This window comes from Pezoporus flaviventris, unplaced genomic scaffold (genome assembly GCF_033815535.1).
Source record: "Pezoporus flaviventris isolate CSIRO_AGI_PZ_B2104156 unplaced genomic scaffold, CSIRO_AGI_Pfla_v1 ptg000158l, whole genome shotgun sequence".
NCBI lineage: Eukaryota > Metazoa > Chordata > Aves > Psittaciformes > Psittacidae > Pezoporus > Pezoporus flaviventris.
In genome coordinates, this window is record NW_026892706.1 from 942,396 (window position 1) to 958,824 (window position 16,429).

Genomic DNA, 16,429 nt, shown 5'->3' on the forward strand with positions numbered 1-16,429 from the left:
GTCCACTGGTGTGTCAGCACAGCAGATGTTTCTCATTTCTTTTCTGACTCTGTAAACTCTTCTCTGGCACAGTGAGCGGTGAGTGAGCTTTCTGATGGGTTTGGGGAAGCTGTAAATGGTAAGGGTTCAGATAAGCAGTTTGAAATTCCATAATAACATTTAGCTTTTTATTATAAGAGGGATTTTTCAAACAGACCAGGGAACTCGGAATACTTAAGTGTGTGCTTGTGCGAGGGAAAAAGTGAACATTTCCACAAGAGGTGGGAGATGTGGTTCCAAGTTCCCATGTTTAAATAAGGCACACGGTTCTCCCACACTACTGGCTGGGCTCTTGGGTGCCTGCCACAAGCTTCCCTCCCCCTTGCTTTCTGTGCTAGTTCCAATTCACAAGGCAAGCTAAGTAACACCTGCCAGCTTAGTAGCTAAACTTGATTTGAATACAAGGGTAGTCAGAAATGATGAAAGCTGCTGAAAGTAGTGGTTGATGAGCTGATTAGAGTTGGAGGATGCTATTCCAATAACATACTTGAACAAGCAAATGAAATGGGAAGACTCAACAGGAGAGTTTGAACTACTTTTATTGTCATAATCTGTAGAAAGCCACAACTAAAGGTTAGCCAGCATTTAAGTCCTCCAAAATGGGTTTGAAGTTCTTAGCTCTTGTGGTCCCTCTAGAGGACTTGGTGCATGGGATCAGCTAGATAAAAGCAAGCTAGATGTAGGCAAATGTCTAGAGATCAAGATGCACATGCTTGTGTGATAGGGAAGGTGCCTTAAGAAATAGTATGTTTCATGTATGAACACAGCATAGATGCAAGTGAACGTAAGGGTGGTTGACACAAGGGTAGGCCAAGGCCTCTGCTTCACATGTGGTCTCTATTTAGGGATCTGTTAATCTTGCTTATGGGCTCTCTTGTTAATGTTTTGAATGAGAATGTTTCTCCATGGACTAAGTTTACAGATACTAGAGTTCAGGGTAGTACTGAACTGCTAGTTCAATTTTCAGCACACTGTCCATGTGTCAACTTATGACTGTAAACTAACATAGTTTGTAATGCAGGTTAGGAAATAGAAACTGAGCTTGCAGGGCTCGAGGGGGGATGTACACGTGCATGCATGAACACGTACAGGCGCATGTGTGCATAAGCAGTGAAGGGTCATTGCAAAGTTAAAAAAAACCCGTGTTCAGAATGGGTTTTAGCCCAGACAGGGCCTCGTTTCAGCTCCTGAGGCCTCCGAGTGTTTCTGGCATTAAAAAAATACCAGGCTTGCCTCCTGTGTTGCAGAGGCAGGGAAGGGCTCGCCTTGGGGTCACAGAGGCCTGGTGCTGCCTTTGGCTCCTGACCTTAGAGGCACTTTGGGTTTTTGGACTATTACTGTTCAGTAATGCAGACCTGGTATTCTGGGCACTGGGTTTCCAGTGCATTTCCTTTCAGATCCAACATAACTTCCAAAGGGGAATATCTGACAGATTCTGACAGGCAGAGGGAAAATCTCCGCAGTTGAGATTTTAGAAAAACAAGTGCCAGGCAGATGAAGCATCAAGGAAGGAAACCATAAAAGTTTCCCTCCTGGTTTCTGTCCTTCCACCTGTGTTCAAAACAGCTCTACCTTTGCTAAATTACCTATTTTGAATTTGTGGAAGGTACCCACCTAAGTCAGCTCCAACCTGTGGCACAGGCTGAACACAAGAATATAAGAACACAAATGGCCCCCTCACCCAGCCAAACCCTCAAACTGTAGACCAGAAAGTGGTAATACAGAGTATGCACTCAATGCATTACTACATACTGTACAGTGGTCCACTGTGTTGGCCTTTTGCTTGCTATATGTGCTTGCAAGACTGAGAACTCAACCACAGGATAATTTCTTGTCACTGGCCAGTAAAAGCTGCAGGAGCTGTTGGGGAATTGTTACACACCAACCTAGAATAAATTAAAAAAAGAGTAAGACCAATTATGACTAAAACCTGCCCCCATGGAGGCGAAGTGAGTGGCTTAAACCAGGCACACTTAGCCTAGCACACCATGCCATACACCACACCTCTTGGTGGTCTGGCCATGTGACACAGAGGTTTGGGTTGTGGGCAACTACCGTCCCCTCAGGGCCTGATGCTCTCAGTTGCAGACAAGCCTTTTGGGATGGGCAGGAACAGCTGCTCAGGACCAGGCCAGGCATGTAACTGTCATTGTACCCCCTGCCCCATGCCTGTTTCTTTCTCCTTCCCTTTCCACTTCCCTCCTTCTCTTCACCACTTCCCTTGGAGGAACAGTAGTTTAAGACTTACTGATTTTAGAGTTGTGGGCACTACTGCTACAATGGTTTTGTTCATAACATGCCAGCTTTGCCAGACCAGGCAAGGCTAGACTGCACAGTTAACCGGCTTCACAATGCATCATTGCTTTGTCCCCTTCAGTAGGCTACAGGTGACAAGAAAGCATTAACAGATCTGCTGCTTTTTGTGCACTGAGACAGTGCCAGCACCTCTGAAGAAAAGCTGCTCACACTGCAGCATATGCTGGAGCATGCAGCGACGGAAACAGCATTCAGCAAACAGGCCACAAGGAGATAAATTTTCAAAGTTGAGCTAAGCTTTAGTTATTTATTCTAGCTTAAGGAGGGGATGGCCTGACTTCCATTTTTTTTCAGTCTATTAAAGAGCTTGTACCACTGCTGTGGGTTTTTTGGGCTGGTTTGGTTTTTTTTGGCTGCTGACATTCTTTATTGCATCCCAAACACTGTAAGGCTAAACAGGCCAAATGCCTAGGGAGAAACACAGAGCCCATGGGGACAAAAGGGTAAAAGCCAGATAGGAGTCTTGCATGTATAGATCTGTGTCTGGTTTTGACACACTTCTCACAGAATTTATCAGGTGGGAAGGGGAAAGAATGATCATGTAGTTAAGTTTGAGACCTTGAGCAGGGAAAGGTTCATGAACTTGGTTCTTAGTTTCTGACAACCCTTTCTATTATAGAGATTTGATTTTTCCCCAACCTTCGGCTCATGGGAGACAGTTAAGCTTTGTACTGTAGAAAACTAATAATTGTTAATACACAATGTCATTACAGCAGCATCTTGTACTTTTACATTCACATTTTCAAAGTACAGCTAGATTCTTTTTTGCACTTGAAAACGTGGCGTGTGGAAGCTCAGACAAATGTGACACATTTTCTGCTAGTGAAGAAGTCACTGACGTTACTGTTTTTAGCACACCAGAAGACTGGTCTAATACAAGAAATTTATTCCCCAATATTAAAAACAGGAGATGAAGGATTAATGAACATACAAGAGGCAGATTGTGATGGCAGCTTATATAGGTTGTCCCCACCCAAAAAATGCAGCATTTTCATTCTTTAAAACACAGCATGAGAAATTTAATTGTACCCTTTTTATTTCAAATGCAGGATAATTCCCTGAGTAAGCAGCATTTTACTTAAAACTTTTCAAGAACTTACTTAAAATAAATCTGAGGAACAAGTTCGCACAGCTGACGGTGAGCTGGAGACGGCATGTTCCTTGGCCCAGGGAAGCAGAGGTCTGGCAGAGTTCTTTAAGTGGGCATTGTCAAAGCTTCAACACTGCACTGTCACCAGCCTCGTTCAGTACAGCAGTCTCCCCCACACCTACATCTCCTCTCCGACTGACCTCTGGGTTTTGAATTACTCTTTGACTACTCTGCCATGAAAGGGATTTTTCATATTTGGTCTTAAAAAGTAATCCATGACCTGAAGAAGCAAGAATGGGGAAAAACAAATCTGAAATGAGATGACTGCACTGGCAAACAGAACAGCTCATTCCTTACAGCTGCACCAAATGGGTTCTCACAGTGGACACTATGCATCCCAAGGCTGTAGATTTTAACACTAACAGCTCCTCCCCTCCTCATCCCCCCCCCGAAAAAAAAACAAGTTTAAAGCAATGAACATACGTGGGAGATGGGACGTCTGCTCAGTGACTTGAAGGAGGCTGCACTTACCTGGGCAGTCTGCTGTTGCTTTGAATGCACTTTTCTTACAGCAGCCTCGGCACATGTTAAACACACATTTATTGCCCTGGGGTGGGGAATAAAGAAGCTAGCATCAGTCAAAATAAAATTATTAGTGTTTACTACAATAAGCAACAACAATACAGCTCTGCTCATTCAGACCTTGGAAAAATATCATGAACTTGTGTATTAGGCAGCCACACCTCAGTCTAATGAAGATGACAGAGCTGATGTTATATGGGGGGGGAGCCCCAGCTATCAACTGTACATAGAGAACAAAAACCAAAACAAAAAAAAAATACCCCAAACCAAGACAAACAGAAAAAAATTCAGATTCAACTTCTGCAGCGTCTGTAACATGCTGGGCAGCCTGAGCTGCACAACACAAGCAGGTAAGTGCTGTCAGTGCTTTGGAAAAGCACTGTGACATTTGTTGCATGTGAGCTTGTTGTAGTTCATTCCAAAGTAGATGTGAAGCATGGTGCCCGACATGCTTGCTACCATCTATAGCTATGCCTAAAGTAAATGTTACCACAGGAATTATTTCCCTACTTGCAGCTTAAAAATGTACCTGAGTATATATTAAAATGGAATGTATGACCCTTAGGGGATAGCAGCAGTTGAGTCTTGGGAAGCTGACACTTGCATTTAGCAATCTATCTGGGAGGCTACAATGCTTTGGTTCACACTTTATTTTGTTCTCCCCCAGTTCCATGACACAGCTTAGAAACACATGATCTTGGGGAGGGAAATAAAACAGGCCCAGTCACAAGATTTCAAGGTCTGTCGGCATCACTACAGTGATGCAAGAGCAAAACAAAAGTGAGATTAAGCCCAGCTTCAGAGAGGTCTGTTGACGCACCAAGCAGTGTCACCTGGATTAGCAATGAAATAGGGTGGCTTATGAAAGCAGGCCAGATGAGTGCTCAGTGTTCTCCCAACAATGAACACAGCACAAAATACACTGTCTCCTGTAGTTGCAGCTCCAAACTGAGCCCTAGCTGCTGGTTTTAAGGTACTACAGCTGTTACAAAAGGGAACAACACCACATGCTGTAATGCTACTTTTTGGAAAGGAAGACAACACATTTTTGGAAAGGAAGACAAATGATCTCAAAGACCCTACGTATGGTAGTGGTTTTTGTGCAGCACCTTTACCTCTGCTTATGGTTAATAGTTAAGAGACTTTTGCCCAAGTATGAACTGACTTTTTTCCCCTATGTATCAGCAGGACTTGGTACGTGTGTGCTACTCAACACTGTCATGCACCTACCTCAGGACTCAGAATCCCAGAATAGTTTGGGTTGGAAGGCACCTTTAAAAGTCATCTGTTCCAACTACCCTGCAGTGAGCAGGGACATCTTTCTCTAGATCAGGTTGCTCAGAGCCCCATCCAACCTGACCCTTCCTGGAATGGGCCATACACCACCTCTATGGGCAACTTGTGCCAGTGTTTCTCCACCCTCATGGTAAAAAGTTACTTTCATATATCTAGTGTGAGTCTGCCCTCTTTTAGTGTAAAACCATGAACTCTTGTTCTATTGTAACAGGCCCTACTAAAAAGCCTGTCACCACCTTTCTTATAAGTCTCCTTTCAGTACTGAAAGGTTACAATAAGGTCTCCCCAAAGTCTCCTCTTCTCCAGGCTGAACAACCCCAACTCTCTCAGGCTTTCTGCATAGAGAGGTGCTCCAATCCTCTGACCACTTTTGTAGGCCCCCTCTAGGCTTGCTGCAACAAGTCCATGTCTTTCCTGTGCTGAGGACTCCAGATCTGGATGCAGTACTTCAGGTGAAGCCTTGCTAGAGCAGAGCAGAGGGGCAGAATCACCTCCCTTGACCTGCTGGCCATGTGCCTCTGGATGCAGCCCAAGATACGATTTGCCTTCTGGGCTGCAAGTGCTTATGAGTGCCTGCTCATGTTCAGCTTTTCATCCACCAGCACCCCCAAGTCCTTCTCCTCAGGGCTGCTCCTAATCCCCTCAGCCCCAGCCTGTATTGATACCAGGGGTTGCCCCAGCCCAGGTGCAGGAACTTGCATTTGGCCGTGTTGAACTTCACGACGTTCACATAGGCCCAGTTCTCGAGTTTGTCCAGGTCCCTCTGGAGGGCATCCCTTCCCTCACGAGTGTCAACCGTACCACTCAGCTTCATGTCATCTGCAAACTTGCTGAGGGCGCCCTCTATCCCACAGTCTTAGTCACTGTTGAAGACATTAGACAGTACTGGTCCCAGTGTGGACTCCTGCGGGATGCCGCTCATCACTGTTCTTCATTTGGACATTGAGCCATTGACCACTTCATGGTCATTTAATTTCCATTTAACAGAAACGCTCTAATGGACCACTGGCATTGACTTACCTTAGGGTTTCCACATTGATCACATTTTGCATATTTGGCTAGAAAAAGAGAGAGGATTTCAGCAATGGTATTTTTATGTGGAAGAAAGTAAACCAACCCAAACAAAGCAGCATCAGCTTGGCACTTCTCTAGCGAGAGAGACTTTTTAAAATTAAAATACAGTACCTCAAAGAACAGTGCAAAGGTCAAGGACTTTTTAAGTGCCTCTAAACTAAATCCAAACATGGAAAATTCTAATTCTCAAGTGTAAGAAAGGAGGACAACTGCTTGAAATGCACAGGCAATTTCAAATATTAATGACAGCTAAAATTCAGTTTGTAAAAGCATTCTGATCTTAAAAAGATGATTATAGTGGATCAGTGACCTACTTCTTTAATCCTAGTTTTCTTTAGTAATGAACATAAACTGAATCACATTGCCTACTACTGAAATTTCCCAGTAATCCTCCCTGTTTTAAGAAATTTCTACCTACATGAACAAAGAAAATAAACAGTGGCTGTTTATGTCAAATGGGATATCAGCACCTTTCCAAGCATTAATCCAATAAATGGAACTTACGTTTTAAAGATGGATCAAAGCTTTTATTTGGATTTCTCAACTTCTTTTTTTGTTTATTCTTTGACAGAAGCTCAGCATTTCCATCTTCCTCCTCTTCCAAAGCACGTTTTCCTCGCGCACCTTTTTCACTGGCTCCATTCTCCTTGCATCTCTCCTTTGGCCTGAAACAGTGAATATCATCGTAAATTGGCTGTAGTGAACAAGCAGGTGATCCCCAGATACTGTTCTGGTTTACTGAAATCTGGGTAAACTCTAAACTTTTCTATTAGGCTGAGAAAGTTGGGGCTGCTCAGCCTAGAGAAGAGAAGGCTGTGTGGAGACCTCATAGCAGCAGGGACTCTTCGTTAGGGACTGTAGTGATAGGACAAGGGGTAACAGGTTCAAACTTAAAAGGGGAAGTTTAGATTGGATATAAGGAAGAAATTCTTTCCTGTTAGGGTGGTGAGGCACTGGAATGGGTTGTCCAGGGAAGTAGTGAATGCTCCATCCATGGCAGTGTTCAAGGCCAGGTTGGACAGAGCCTTCCGTGACATGGTTTAGTGTGAGGTGTCCCTGCCCATGGCAGGGGGGTTTTGAACTAGATGATCTTAAGGTCCTTTCCAACCCTAGCTATTCCATGATTCTATGATTACAGTGAAATTACAGGGAAGTGTCACTGCCCATAGAAGTGGAATAGAAAAAGTGAACTTTTTTGTTATCATTGGCTATTAGTAACAGACACACTGTCTTCAGACCAGTTTTCACAACAGAAAGGGAATAAGTTATCTGAAAAGTCTGTCCATACAACACAAGCATCCTTTATAGAATACAATTTAGTTCTCATCTTTGCTACCCTGGCAGTTACCAGCAACATCCATGTTACATATAATGATAAAGTACTGTCAGGTAGCGTATTTGTTGTTCATCAGGTTCTCTTTCTGTTCTGCAGAGGAATTACTGGTTTTCACTTTTCAGAGAGAGAGAAATCTGAGAAGGCTCTAAAGGAGAAGATGAATGCAATGAGCAATATCCCCATGAACAAAGCAATAATCCAGAAAAAAAGAAATGAGAACAAAACCAATCCAAAGTCTTCATTTATTTTCAAATTAATATAAGCTCCTAGAACAGATTTGGGTGGCCCTGTACTGATAGGATAGGTGGGAAAGGCCTATTGGTCTCTGTCCATGTTAAAATAACTAACTTACCCAGGCCTGATGTATGGCTGACAGATCCAGTGGAAGAAAGGCAACCCTTCTTTTGGCTTTTCTCCTTCTTTCTGATTAGCTATTTCTTCCTGCAGTATAGAGTTACAGTCAGTCTTCCTGAAGTTCTCAGGCAACACTCTTAAATAATACTTCAAACTTCAGGAAACCACAAATTGGAATTTCAAGTGACAGTTACTGACAGTCAAATATAGGCAAAAAACTTCTACTAAGAGAGATTAATTGGAGCAGATTTGTAACTCTTAAATCCTGTGTAAAACTGTTCAGACTTCGGGGGCTGCTACTGTAGTAAACTACCAACATCAAGGTTGGTAAGCCACAAAGTTTCAATGAAGTGACTAACAGACATCAACTGTATGACATACATGGTAAGTTCCCACCAAGTGCAGACAGTATTGTTCTGGGAGATTAGGACCCATCTTAGTACCTGGCATCGTAGTTTCAGCTCCCTGTTGACATCTACAATGCCCTCTAGAGTCTTCACTTTTGCTAATTCTTCACGCAGTTGCTGGTAAACTTGAAGCCTGAGGCAAATCCCAAACATCAAGTCATTTTATTCATTATTTCTACACTGAGATCAACTGAAAATATATTTATAAAAGCTTTTCACAGATTTCTCTTGCTGCACTTGCCTTTGGTAGAAGCTTATCTTCTTTCTTGTAAGTCCACAGAAAACCACACCTACCCACTTTTTTTCAAATAAATACTTGGCACACAACCAAGGTACTTTGAGATAAGCTAACATGAATACACAGTGCATCAGCCACTCCTCAGTAACTACCCATGGCCATGCTCTTACTCCACAACAAATGCAAGACAACTTGCCTCACACTGAACAAGGAGTTAGTTAACTCGTGTTCGCCACAAAGTGCATATGTGTATCTGGGCAATTACCACATGGCAGTTGAAATACTGTGAGCTCACACCCTAGTTATCTTGTGGTAACTTGTTCATTCCCCATGCCCTGTTTTCCAGATATGCAGTGAAGAGTAAAGGCCTCAGCCCACATTCCGTCCAGCCAGGTCCAGGAAAGAAAACCTTGCAGCATACTCATTCTGGCCAAACAAAATCTTGTCTACAAAACCCAGACACTTGCTAAGCAAGATAAGCCCTGAAAACATGAAGAGTTCTCTGGAGATACTCACGTGTGATGCCAGAGCTTGAAGAGATGAGCCCTAACATAAGACAATGGACAAGGGTACTTCTGCACTATCTCCAGATACTCCTCAGCCATCTCCCACACCAATGGGTTTCGGCCCTCAAACAAAGCTGGGTTATGGAGATTACCTTCTACGGAATGAAAAGAAATACTCAAACTTCCATTTCAGGATTGAAACAGAAAATAAAAACCAGGCTCTGGAGCTTGATCAGCTCTGTTGTGATTCCACCAGCCAGACAGAGACACATCACCCATGTACTCACAGAGGAACACAGGGTACATAAAACTCTAGTCTGACCTCAGGATACTACATTTGACTATACAGTTCTTAACTGAGCCAAATAGCTCATATCTAACTAAAGTACATTTTACAGAAAGGCATCCAATCTTAACATAAAGACAGTAAAAAAAATTGACAAATAGAAAAATCACTGTTTTTGTTGCCCAGTTGTTAAATACTTGGACAGTGGATGTCCTGTCTTATGTCTGTCTTAACATTCATTTGGCCTAAGTTTACAGATACTGCTTCTCACTATGCTTTTCTCTGTTAGCTTCAAAAGCTTTTGTATTTTCTAAGAATAAGATTCTACAACCTCCCAGAAAATATTTCATTGATCTAACTGTGCAAGTGATTGGAAGCTTTCTCTGTTTCTGTCCTAGCTCTCCCTGTAGGAAGCTACGCCAGTTCTTTCTTGTCCCAACCCAACATGAAACATCTACAGGAATATTAATCAGTGGATGCATGCCCTGCATCAAGATCCATTCAAAAACTGTTGCTTTGATTAACAGATGTCATGAAAATATTCCAGGACAACAGGAGTCCCATACGCCTTTGTCAAGTAATTAGATTTGAGCTGTCCACTCAATGGTACTAGAAGTCCAACATAACAATTCTTACATAATCTTAAGTGATTCCTGGTCCTGGTAAGACATGGCCACTCTAAGAAGAGGGAGAATGGCCACTCAGCTTTCAATCAAAGCTGTTCACTAAGTCAGTCTGACATAAGCTCTTAATGAATGTATATGGGGCTGCTAAGAGAGTAAGAAATAGTTTGTATTTTCACCTGAGTAAAAATTCATTTTATTTACCTGCACTCATGACACCATGCACTCCTGTTTTACGGATACATTCTTCAACATCACTGAGACACTGGATGTTTCCATTTGCAAATACAGGAATGCTTACAGCTTTTCTATATCAGTGAATAAAACAGATGCATAAAATTGAGAATTAGAGTCAACCCAGAAATTCTACTGCTGTCACACATAAACTTGTTTGCTCTTTAATCCACTTAAAATCTACCTTCATCATCTGTTAGCAGAATTCCAGCGAGACGAGCACTGCTCACTGACCTGACAGCCTGAATGTGCTCCCAGGACGCCACGCCAGCAAGCGGTCCCTTCTGTTCTTTAGTACGGCCATGCACAGTCAGCAGCTAGAAAACAAAGTTACATCTACTTTTCATGTGCATGAACCACTGGACAAACCAACTGACAAAAATTTCCTTTCACGCCATACACTTCATGGATGCCACTGAATTCCCACTGCTCTTTCAACAGCACAACGACTCTGGTATCACAGAAAGGCATCAGCAGCTCACCTACCATGGCATGGTCTTGGGCTTCTTTCAGATTGCTATTCCACAGCATGACAAGATCATATCTTGGGAGGGCCTACAGATTTCCTCCTCTACTGGCTCCTATTTGTGATTCACTTTGGAATTTGTGGTTTATTGATCTGGCTTGCTCCTCAGCAGAAGGTCTGAACACTGTCAGTACTTGCTCTAACCACAGCATCTCTTCCTATTTGAGTTAACTCCTAGAAAGCTGCCTATTTTCTCACTAGTGGCAGTCATTTTTGATACTAGGTTTTTATTATAGCTCTGTGGACTTCATGCACTCACACTGCCTTCTGCAGCAGACTGAGATGCTCAGCCACAGTGAAGGATGCCACCCTGTGCAGTGATTATAAGAGAGACTCTGAAATCATGATGTCTTCTGCATCACACTATTGGCCTGCTGCCTACAACTGCGAATATATAAAGTCTCTCTGCATCCCATTTTTCCTCTTTGTAAAATGATGCAGCCTATTCATCTCCACTGTAATCCAAGATCCGGTCACCAGATGCTTTACAAAGAGACGTGTGTCCAATGCAAGAGTACAGGGAGCAGCTGCCACCTTACCTGGCATCCAGCCTTCTCCAGCATCTGTGCATACTTCACTGTCTTGTCAATTTCTGGGAAAACGCGGATTTTACATGTGATGGGAACAGAGAGCTTCTCATTTGCCAGTAAAACTGGGGAAGATTGAAAAGACACGTAAGTGGGCTGCACAATGCTATGAAAAGTGCATATCCTCAAGATACTAGGTGTGGTATGTAAAAAGCCTCAAAAGTTAATGCTAGGCAGTTCTCACAGCTTAAACAATCAGCAGTGTCCTCTGCAATCCTTACTGCACATGTTAATCAAGTAATAGTACAACATGAAGCACAAAATCTGCATTCTAACAAAAAGGCATAAAATAGTCAACGTTTAATAGTCCTAATGCTTCCACCACATCAAACCTTCACTTTCAAGGACCATCCCCTCAAATCTTCATCATTGGTACAGGTTTACTGTAATCACAGGCTATTGTACTACTCCTACTCTGCCAACAACATTAATACTCTCTTGTCCACCTTTTCTACAAGAGATGCTTTGCTTCTTTCTAAATCTTCACATAAACAGTCCTGACAAGTAGAGTCTTGTCCATGGCCAAAAGAGGCTTATCAACTGAATTTGACAACTGTGGACCCAGTTTAATAGTAAATGTAGGTTACACAATCAGGATGAAATCTAGAACATTTTAAACTCCCATAGTGTTTATACAGTGCATGAAATTGGAAAACTACTGAAAAGATTGCTAACAAAACCAACAGAAAAAACACTGAGCAATGGCATGCTTGAAATTCTCTTTACTTCCAGAGCTTGGATGTATAATATAGCCACCTGCTGTATTCTAACTCAAATCCTAGGAGCCCTATTGATAGGTACTTTCTATCACCCTTTCAAATGAACACTTAAGGTGTATACAGGCGTAAGCAGAAAAGAGTACTCCATCATATTAGAAAAGGATGGGGGAGAAGGAGGAAGAGGAAGCTCTGACTACCTTTTATACAACAGTCTAATAAGACAACTCTCTTACTACACAGCCTGGATTTTCACCCAACCGGATGACCTGGGTTCTCTTCTCACCTTGAGGCCGTTCTGATTTGTACCTTTTACCAAACCAACAAAACACAAACACAACCCTCCCCAAAGAAACATGCTGCACCTCCTTTCCCCCAAATCCATAAACCTCCTCTCAGTAATGAGTTCATCCTACTCCCTCTCAAAGTGAAGTCTCTGTAAAGTGAGGCCTCTTTAAAGACTTACTCATTCTCTGAAGAAGATCCCATTCCTCTTGCAGAAATGCTCCGTAGTGACCTATGATAAAATAACATAACAGACTTGTAGAGAAGACCAAGATTCATAAACTCACATACAAAGATCCAGACATTCATACGCCTCTGGAAACAGAGTTGCTCTGTCCTGCCCAAACTGGAAGAGGTGAGTCATTCTGTCCCCCATGCCACCCTAGATTTACAGGACAAACAATGAATCCCCACAACCTACTTCCACTGCTACTCCTTAAGGCTGTTGTGTTGACACCAGCAGCTCGAAGTCCAACTTTCAGGAGTTTATATCAGGTGTATAAAAATTCCCTTCAGGATAATACCCAATCAGATTGAAAGATCTATTTGCTCTGTACACCACTGATCACTTCCTATTAGTCTTTGAAAGACATTTTAGAAGAGGAATAAGCAGTTACTGAACAAATCTCTTCTCAGCATCCTAACTTTTTCAAAATTTTCAAACACTGGTTCTGGTTTTCAAACCAGCTATCTTTGCAATACCTCTTAGGGATCCGGTAGGTGTTATCCTTTTATATGCTAATGTGAATAAACTCCCTGCAAGTATCAAGGAAAGAGGGGACTTTACATTCCTGCGTAACAATTTTAAATGCAGTGTTGCAAAATTGGTTTCATTTGGTCCTCTTGGTGTTTTACTAGCAACAGTCACATTTGAAACGTACCATTTCTCTATTTATGCAGGGTTCAGATTTGCACGTACCTCTCTTTGCAATCATTTGGGGGCAACCCAAATTTAGGTCTATGGCATCGCAATAATCCTGAGCCAACAGCGCTGCTTGGACAAACACTTCAGGGTCATTGGCACAGAACTGAGAAAGACAAAAAGAAGTGGAATAATTAGGCAATAGCTTTCTTGAAGTACTGACAACACATTATGACATAGTTATGAAGCAATCTACTTGCTACAGAAAACAGGTATAATATGCACAGTTAATAATAGCAAACACCATTTCCCAAAAAAAGAAAACCCACCACAGACAAAAACTGTGACACTCACCTGCCAAAGATCCTCAAACTTCAAATGAAAAACTGAGAAAGATGAGCATTCGAGAGGCAAAGAAATATTTATAGAATATTTGACATGTAATATCCACGAAAAAGACGGAACAACACTTAAGATCCCCTGTAGAACAAACAGCTATAGCATTTGATACATAAAGGTAGTGCAGAAGAAAAGAGTTACCTGTGGTGTCTCTGGGTCTTCAGACAATTCTTAGATACCGCTAAGTACCACTGCCTCTCAAATGAATTCACGTTTGTGTGGAATGTGAAACAGACACACTGGGCTGATAGTCAAATGCTCAGTCTTAAATATAATTAATATTGCATGTAAAACAGTGCAAAAATCAGTTTATTAAGAAAAAAACAGGTGAATTTGAAGCTGCTTTGTTGAACAGGACAGTAACAGACTATTATTCTCATTTTTGCTTTTAAACAGATTTTCTTAAATTCATTATTAACAAAAAACAATGCTATCACACCTTTAAATAACATGGATTTAAACTCAAACACATGTGCAGAAGATGTCACTTAAGTGCTACAGCATTATGTAAATTACGTAACTAAAACAAGAAAAGGCATTTCCTTCTCGGAGATGTTTAAAACAGTAGAAAGCCTCCAACTATGCCACATCAGTGAGGATTTTTACACAGTAAAACCCACAACCCACAGGGCTGGCAGGGCTCAGACACAAATCTGCTTAATCTGGTTCCAAGAGTCTGTGACCAAAACCCAAACCTGCCCAGAAATATTGCAGAAATTGGTAAGGATTGCTGTACTGGGTCAAGCGAAGATCTAGTTAGCTCTGTGCCTTATGTCCAGTAGTGGCCAGTGGGACGAATAATGTAGCAAGCTCACAGTAACTCTTCAGGTAGGCTTCCCAGAACAGAGTTTACTGAGCTGAAGATCTGTGTTCAAAAGACTTAGAGCTTTCTAAGACTAGAAGTCTGCCACCTGTATTTTTCTGTGGCAAATGAAAGTACCTCTCTTAGAAAAAGGAGAATATACAAAGCTTTATTGAGACAGAACAAAGGTCCACCTCATCCTGCTCTGATAATGGTCAACAACAGATGAGTAGCAAACAGCAGAAACTGGTTCTTTGGAAGAAAACATCTTCTTTGGAAGCAGAAGTGGTGTTTGCTGCACCTAATGACCCTCAAGAGAGTTTTCTTTCATTTGCTTTCTAAACTCATGTAATCTTTCAGCATCCATTACATCCTGCGGTAATAATTTTCAAAGCTTATCACTACCTTTATTTAACAATTGTTTCCTATTCATCTTCAAGCCAGTCTTACTTTCACAGACTTCTCTTATCTCTCCCCTCAGACAGGGGAGACACTTTTCTTCCAGGGCAAAGAGTCCCCATTCATTTAACTGCTCCACATGTGGAAACCACACCATTCCTCTGCTCATGCTGGCTGTCCTTCCCTGCATTCAGCTCTGCAGCCCTCTCCTTCTTTGGGATGGAGTGGAGGGACATATCTGAACCTCACAAGGTACTCAAGAAGCAGAAGCAACACAAGCTTTAAAGTGTGTCTTATCTTCTTTTTTCTATAGCTATGTACAGAACTCATTGTTTCAGAGTACTACTCAAAAATTTGTGATCCTCCCTGAATGGTATCACGTCTGGAACAACCCTTGACTCTAGAAGACCAGCTGCAACGTATGTGTAAAGATGACATTTAGAGGACTGAAACCCTGGGAGAAGTCTAGTGCTCCAGGCCTCTGTGGTTAAGATACCAAATCCCCTTTGCTACACAAGGGATAAACAGAAAAACACACCATCATGAGCTAAGTACTGCTAGCAGTATTTAGGGGAAGAAAATGAGATTTCTGTCATCTCATAGAACCAGGTATATATATATATATATAAACACATACAGGTAACAAGTGACTGGCATGAACTCATGAGCATTTGGAAAACGTCTGGATTTGTGAACACAAACGCGGTGGATGACAACGGTGTATTTGGCAATGCCGACTTGCCTTCGTAGCGCTACCCAAGAGCGCACCGCAAGAACCCCGGGGAGCCATTCCCGGCAGTGCCTGCCGCCGCTCCGGCGCTGGGGCTGACCGGGCAGGCGCCGCCGCTCGGGGAGCGCTGCGGGCCGCCGGGTCGGACGCCAGTGGCAGCACTCACCTGCACGATAAGCGGACGGTCCTCGGGACAAGCCTCGTCGTAAAGGTTCTCGCGGCGGTAGTTAGCGTCCCTGAGGAAGACCTGGGCGTGCAGCATCGGCGTGTAGCAGAGCTGGGCGCCGTGGCGGCGGCTCAGCAGCCTCCAGGCCAGCTCGCTCTGGTCAACCATGGGCGCCACCACGTAGTGGGCGCTCCGCAGCGTCTCCCTCCAGAAGGCCTCCCCACGCAGCTTCGGCATTTCTCGCCCGCCCCCCGCCCGAGCGGCGCTGCGGCAGCCCCCCCTCCTCGCCGCCGCACCGGGGCTCGCAGCCGCCGCCTGGAGCCCGGAGGAGGGAGCGATCGCGGGTCCCTGTCAGGGCACGGCGCCGGCCGGACGGTGCCACCGCCATCTCGCTCCGGTCGGCTCCGCGGTGCAGCTGCGGCGGCGTCCCCTCCGGAAACCGCGGCGCTGCAAGGAGGGGCCGCCCGCTGAAGAGTCCAGGCAACGGCAGGGCCGGCGTGTGGGATGGGGAGGTCGCGCTACCATCTTCCATTGCCTTCACTTCCAGAGGCATAAACAACCCATTCTGATATCTTA

General features: G+C 43.4%; 1 protein-coding gene across 2 annotated transcripts; it reads right to left on the reverse strand.

Annotated features, from left to right (window-relative positions):
- Positions 1 to 1,626: 1,626 nt before the first annotated feature.
- DUS1L (dihydrouridine synthase 1 like) lies at positions 1,627 to 16,217 on the reverse strand. 2 transcript variants are annotated; one of them, XR_009747773.1, is made up of 14 exons: positions 15,854 to 16,217; positions 13,415 to 13,523; positions 12,677 to 12,727; positions 11,447 to 11,559; positions 10,616 to 10,698; positions 10,352 to 10,455; positions 9,249 to 9,393; positions 8,531 to 8,627; positions 8,086 to 8,174; positions 6,902 to 7,062; positions 6,344 to 6,381; positions 3,977 to 4,052; positions 3,456 to 3,725; positions 1,627 to 1,925 (listed from the first exon to the last, which is right to left on the reverse strand). XR_009747773.1 is itself a non-coding variant. In XM_061479912.1 (13 exons), the coding sequence occupies exons 1-13, from the start codon at positions 16,088 to 16,090 to the stop codon at positions 3,565 to 3,567; spliced, it is 1,464 nt and encodes a 487-aa protein (XP_061335896.1). In that variant the 5' UTR covers positions 16,091 to 16,217; the 3' UTR covers positions 3,222 to 3,564. The 2 variants fall into 2 exon arrangements, 1 of the variants encoding a protein (XP_061335896.1); XM_061479912.1 differs by lacking the exon at positions 1,627 to 1,925 and having other exon boundaries at positions 3,222 to 3,725.
- Positions 16,218 to 16,429: the final 212 nt, after the last annotated feature.

What these genes read in the sequence shown, in the direction of transcription:
- DUS1L (XM_061479912.1), bottom strand. Translation starts at nt 16,090, where the DNA reads ATGCCGAAGCTGCGTGGGGAGGCCTTCTGGAGGGAGACGCTGCGGAGC. An exon ending in GAGCACATTCAGGCTGTCAG is followed by an intron (nt 10,456 to 10,615) that starts GTCAGTGAGCAG and finishes TCACTGATATAG; the next exon opens with AAAAGCTGTAAGCATTCCTG. An exon ending in AGCAACAGCAGACTGCCCAG is followed by an intron (nt 3,726 to 3,976) that starts GTAAGTGCAGCC and finishes TTGCTTCTTCAG; the next exon opens with GTCATGGATTACTTTTTAAG.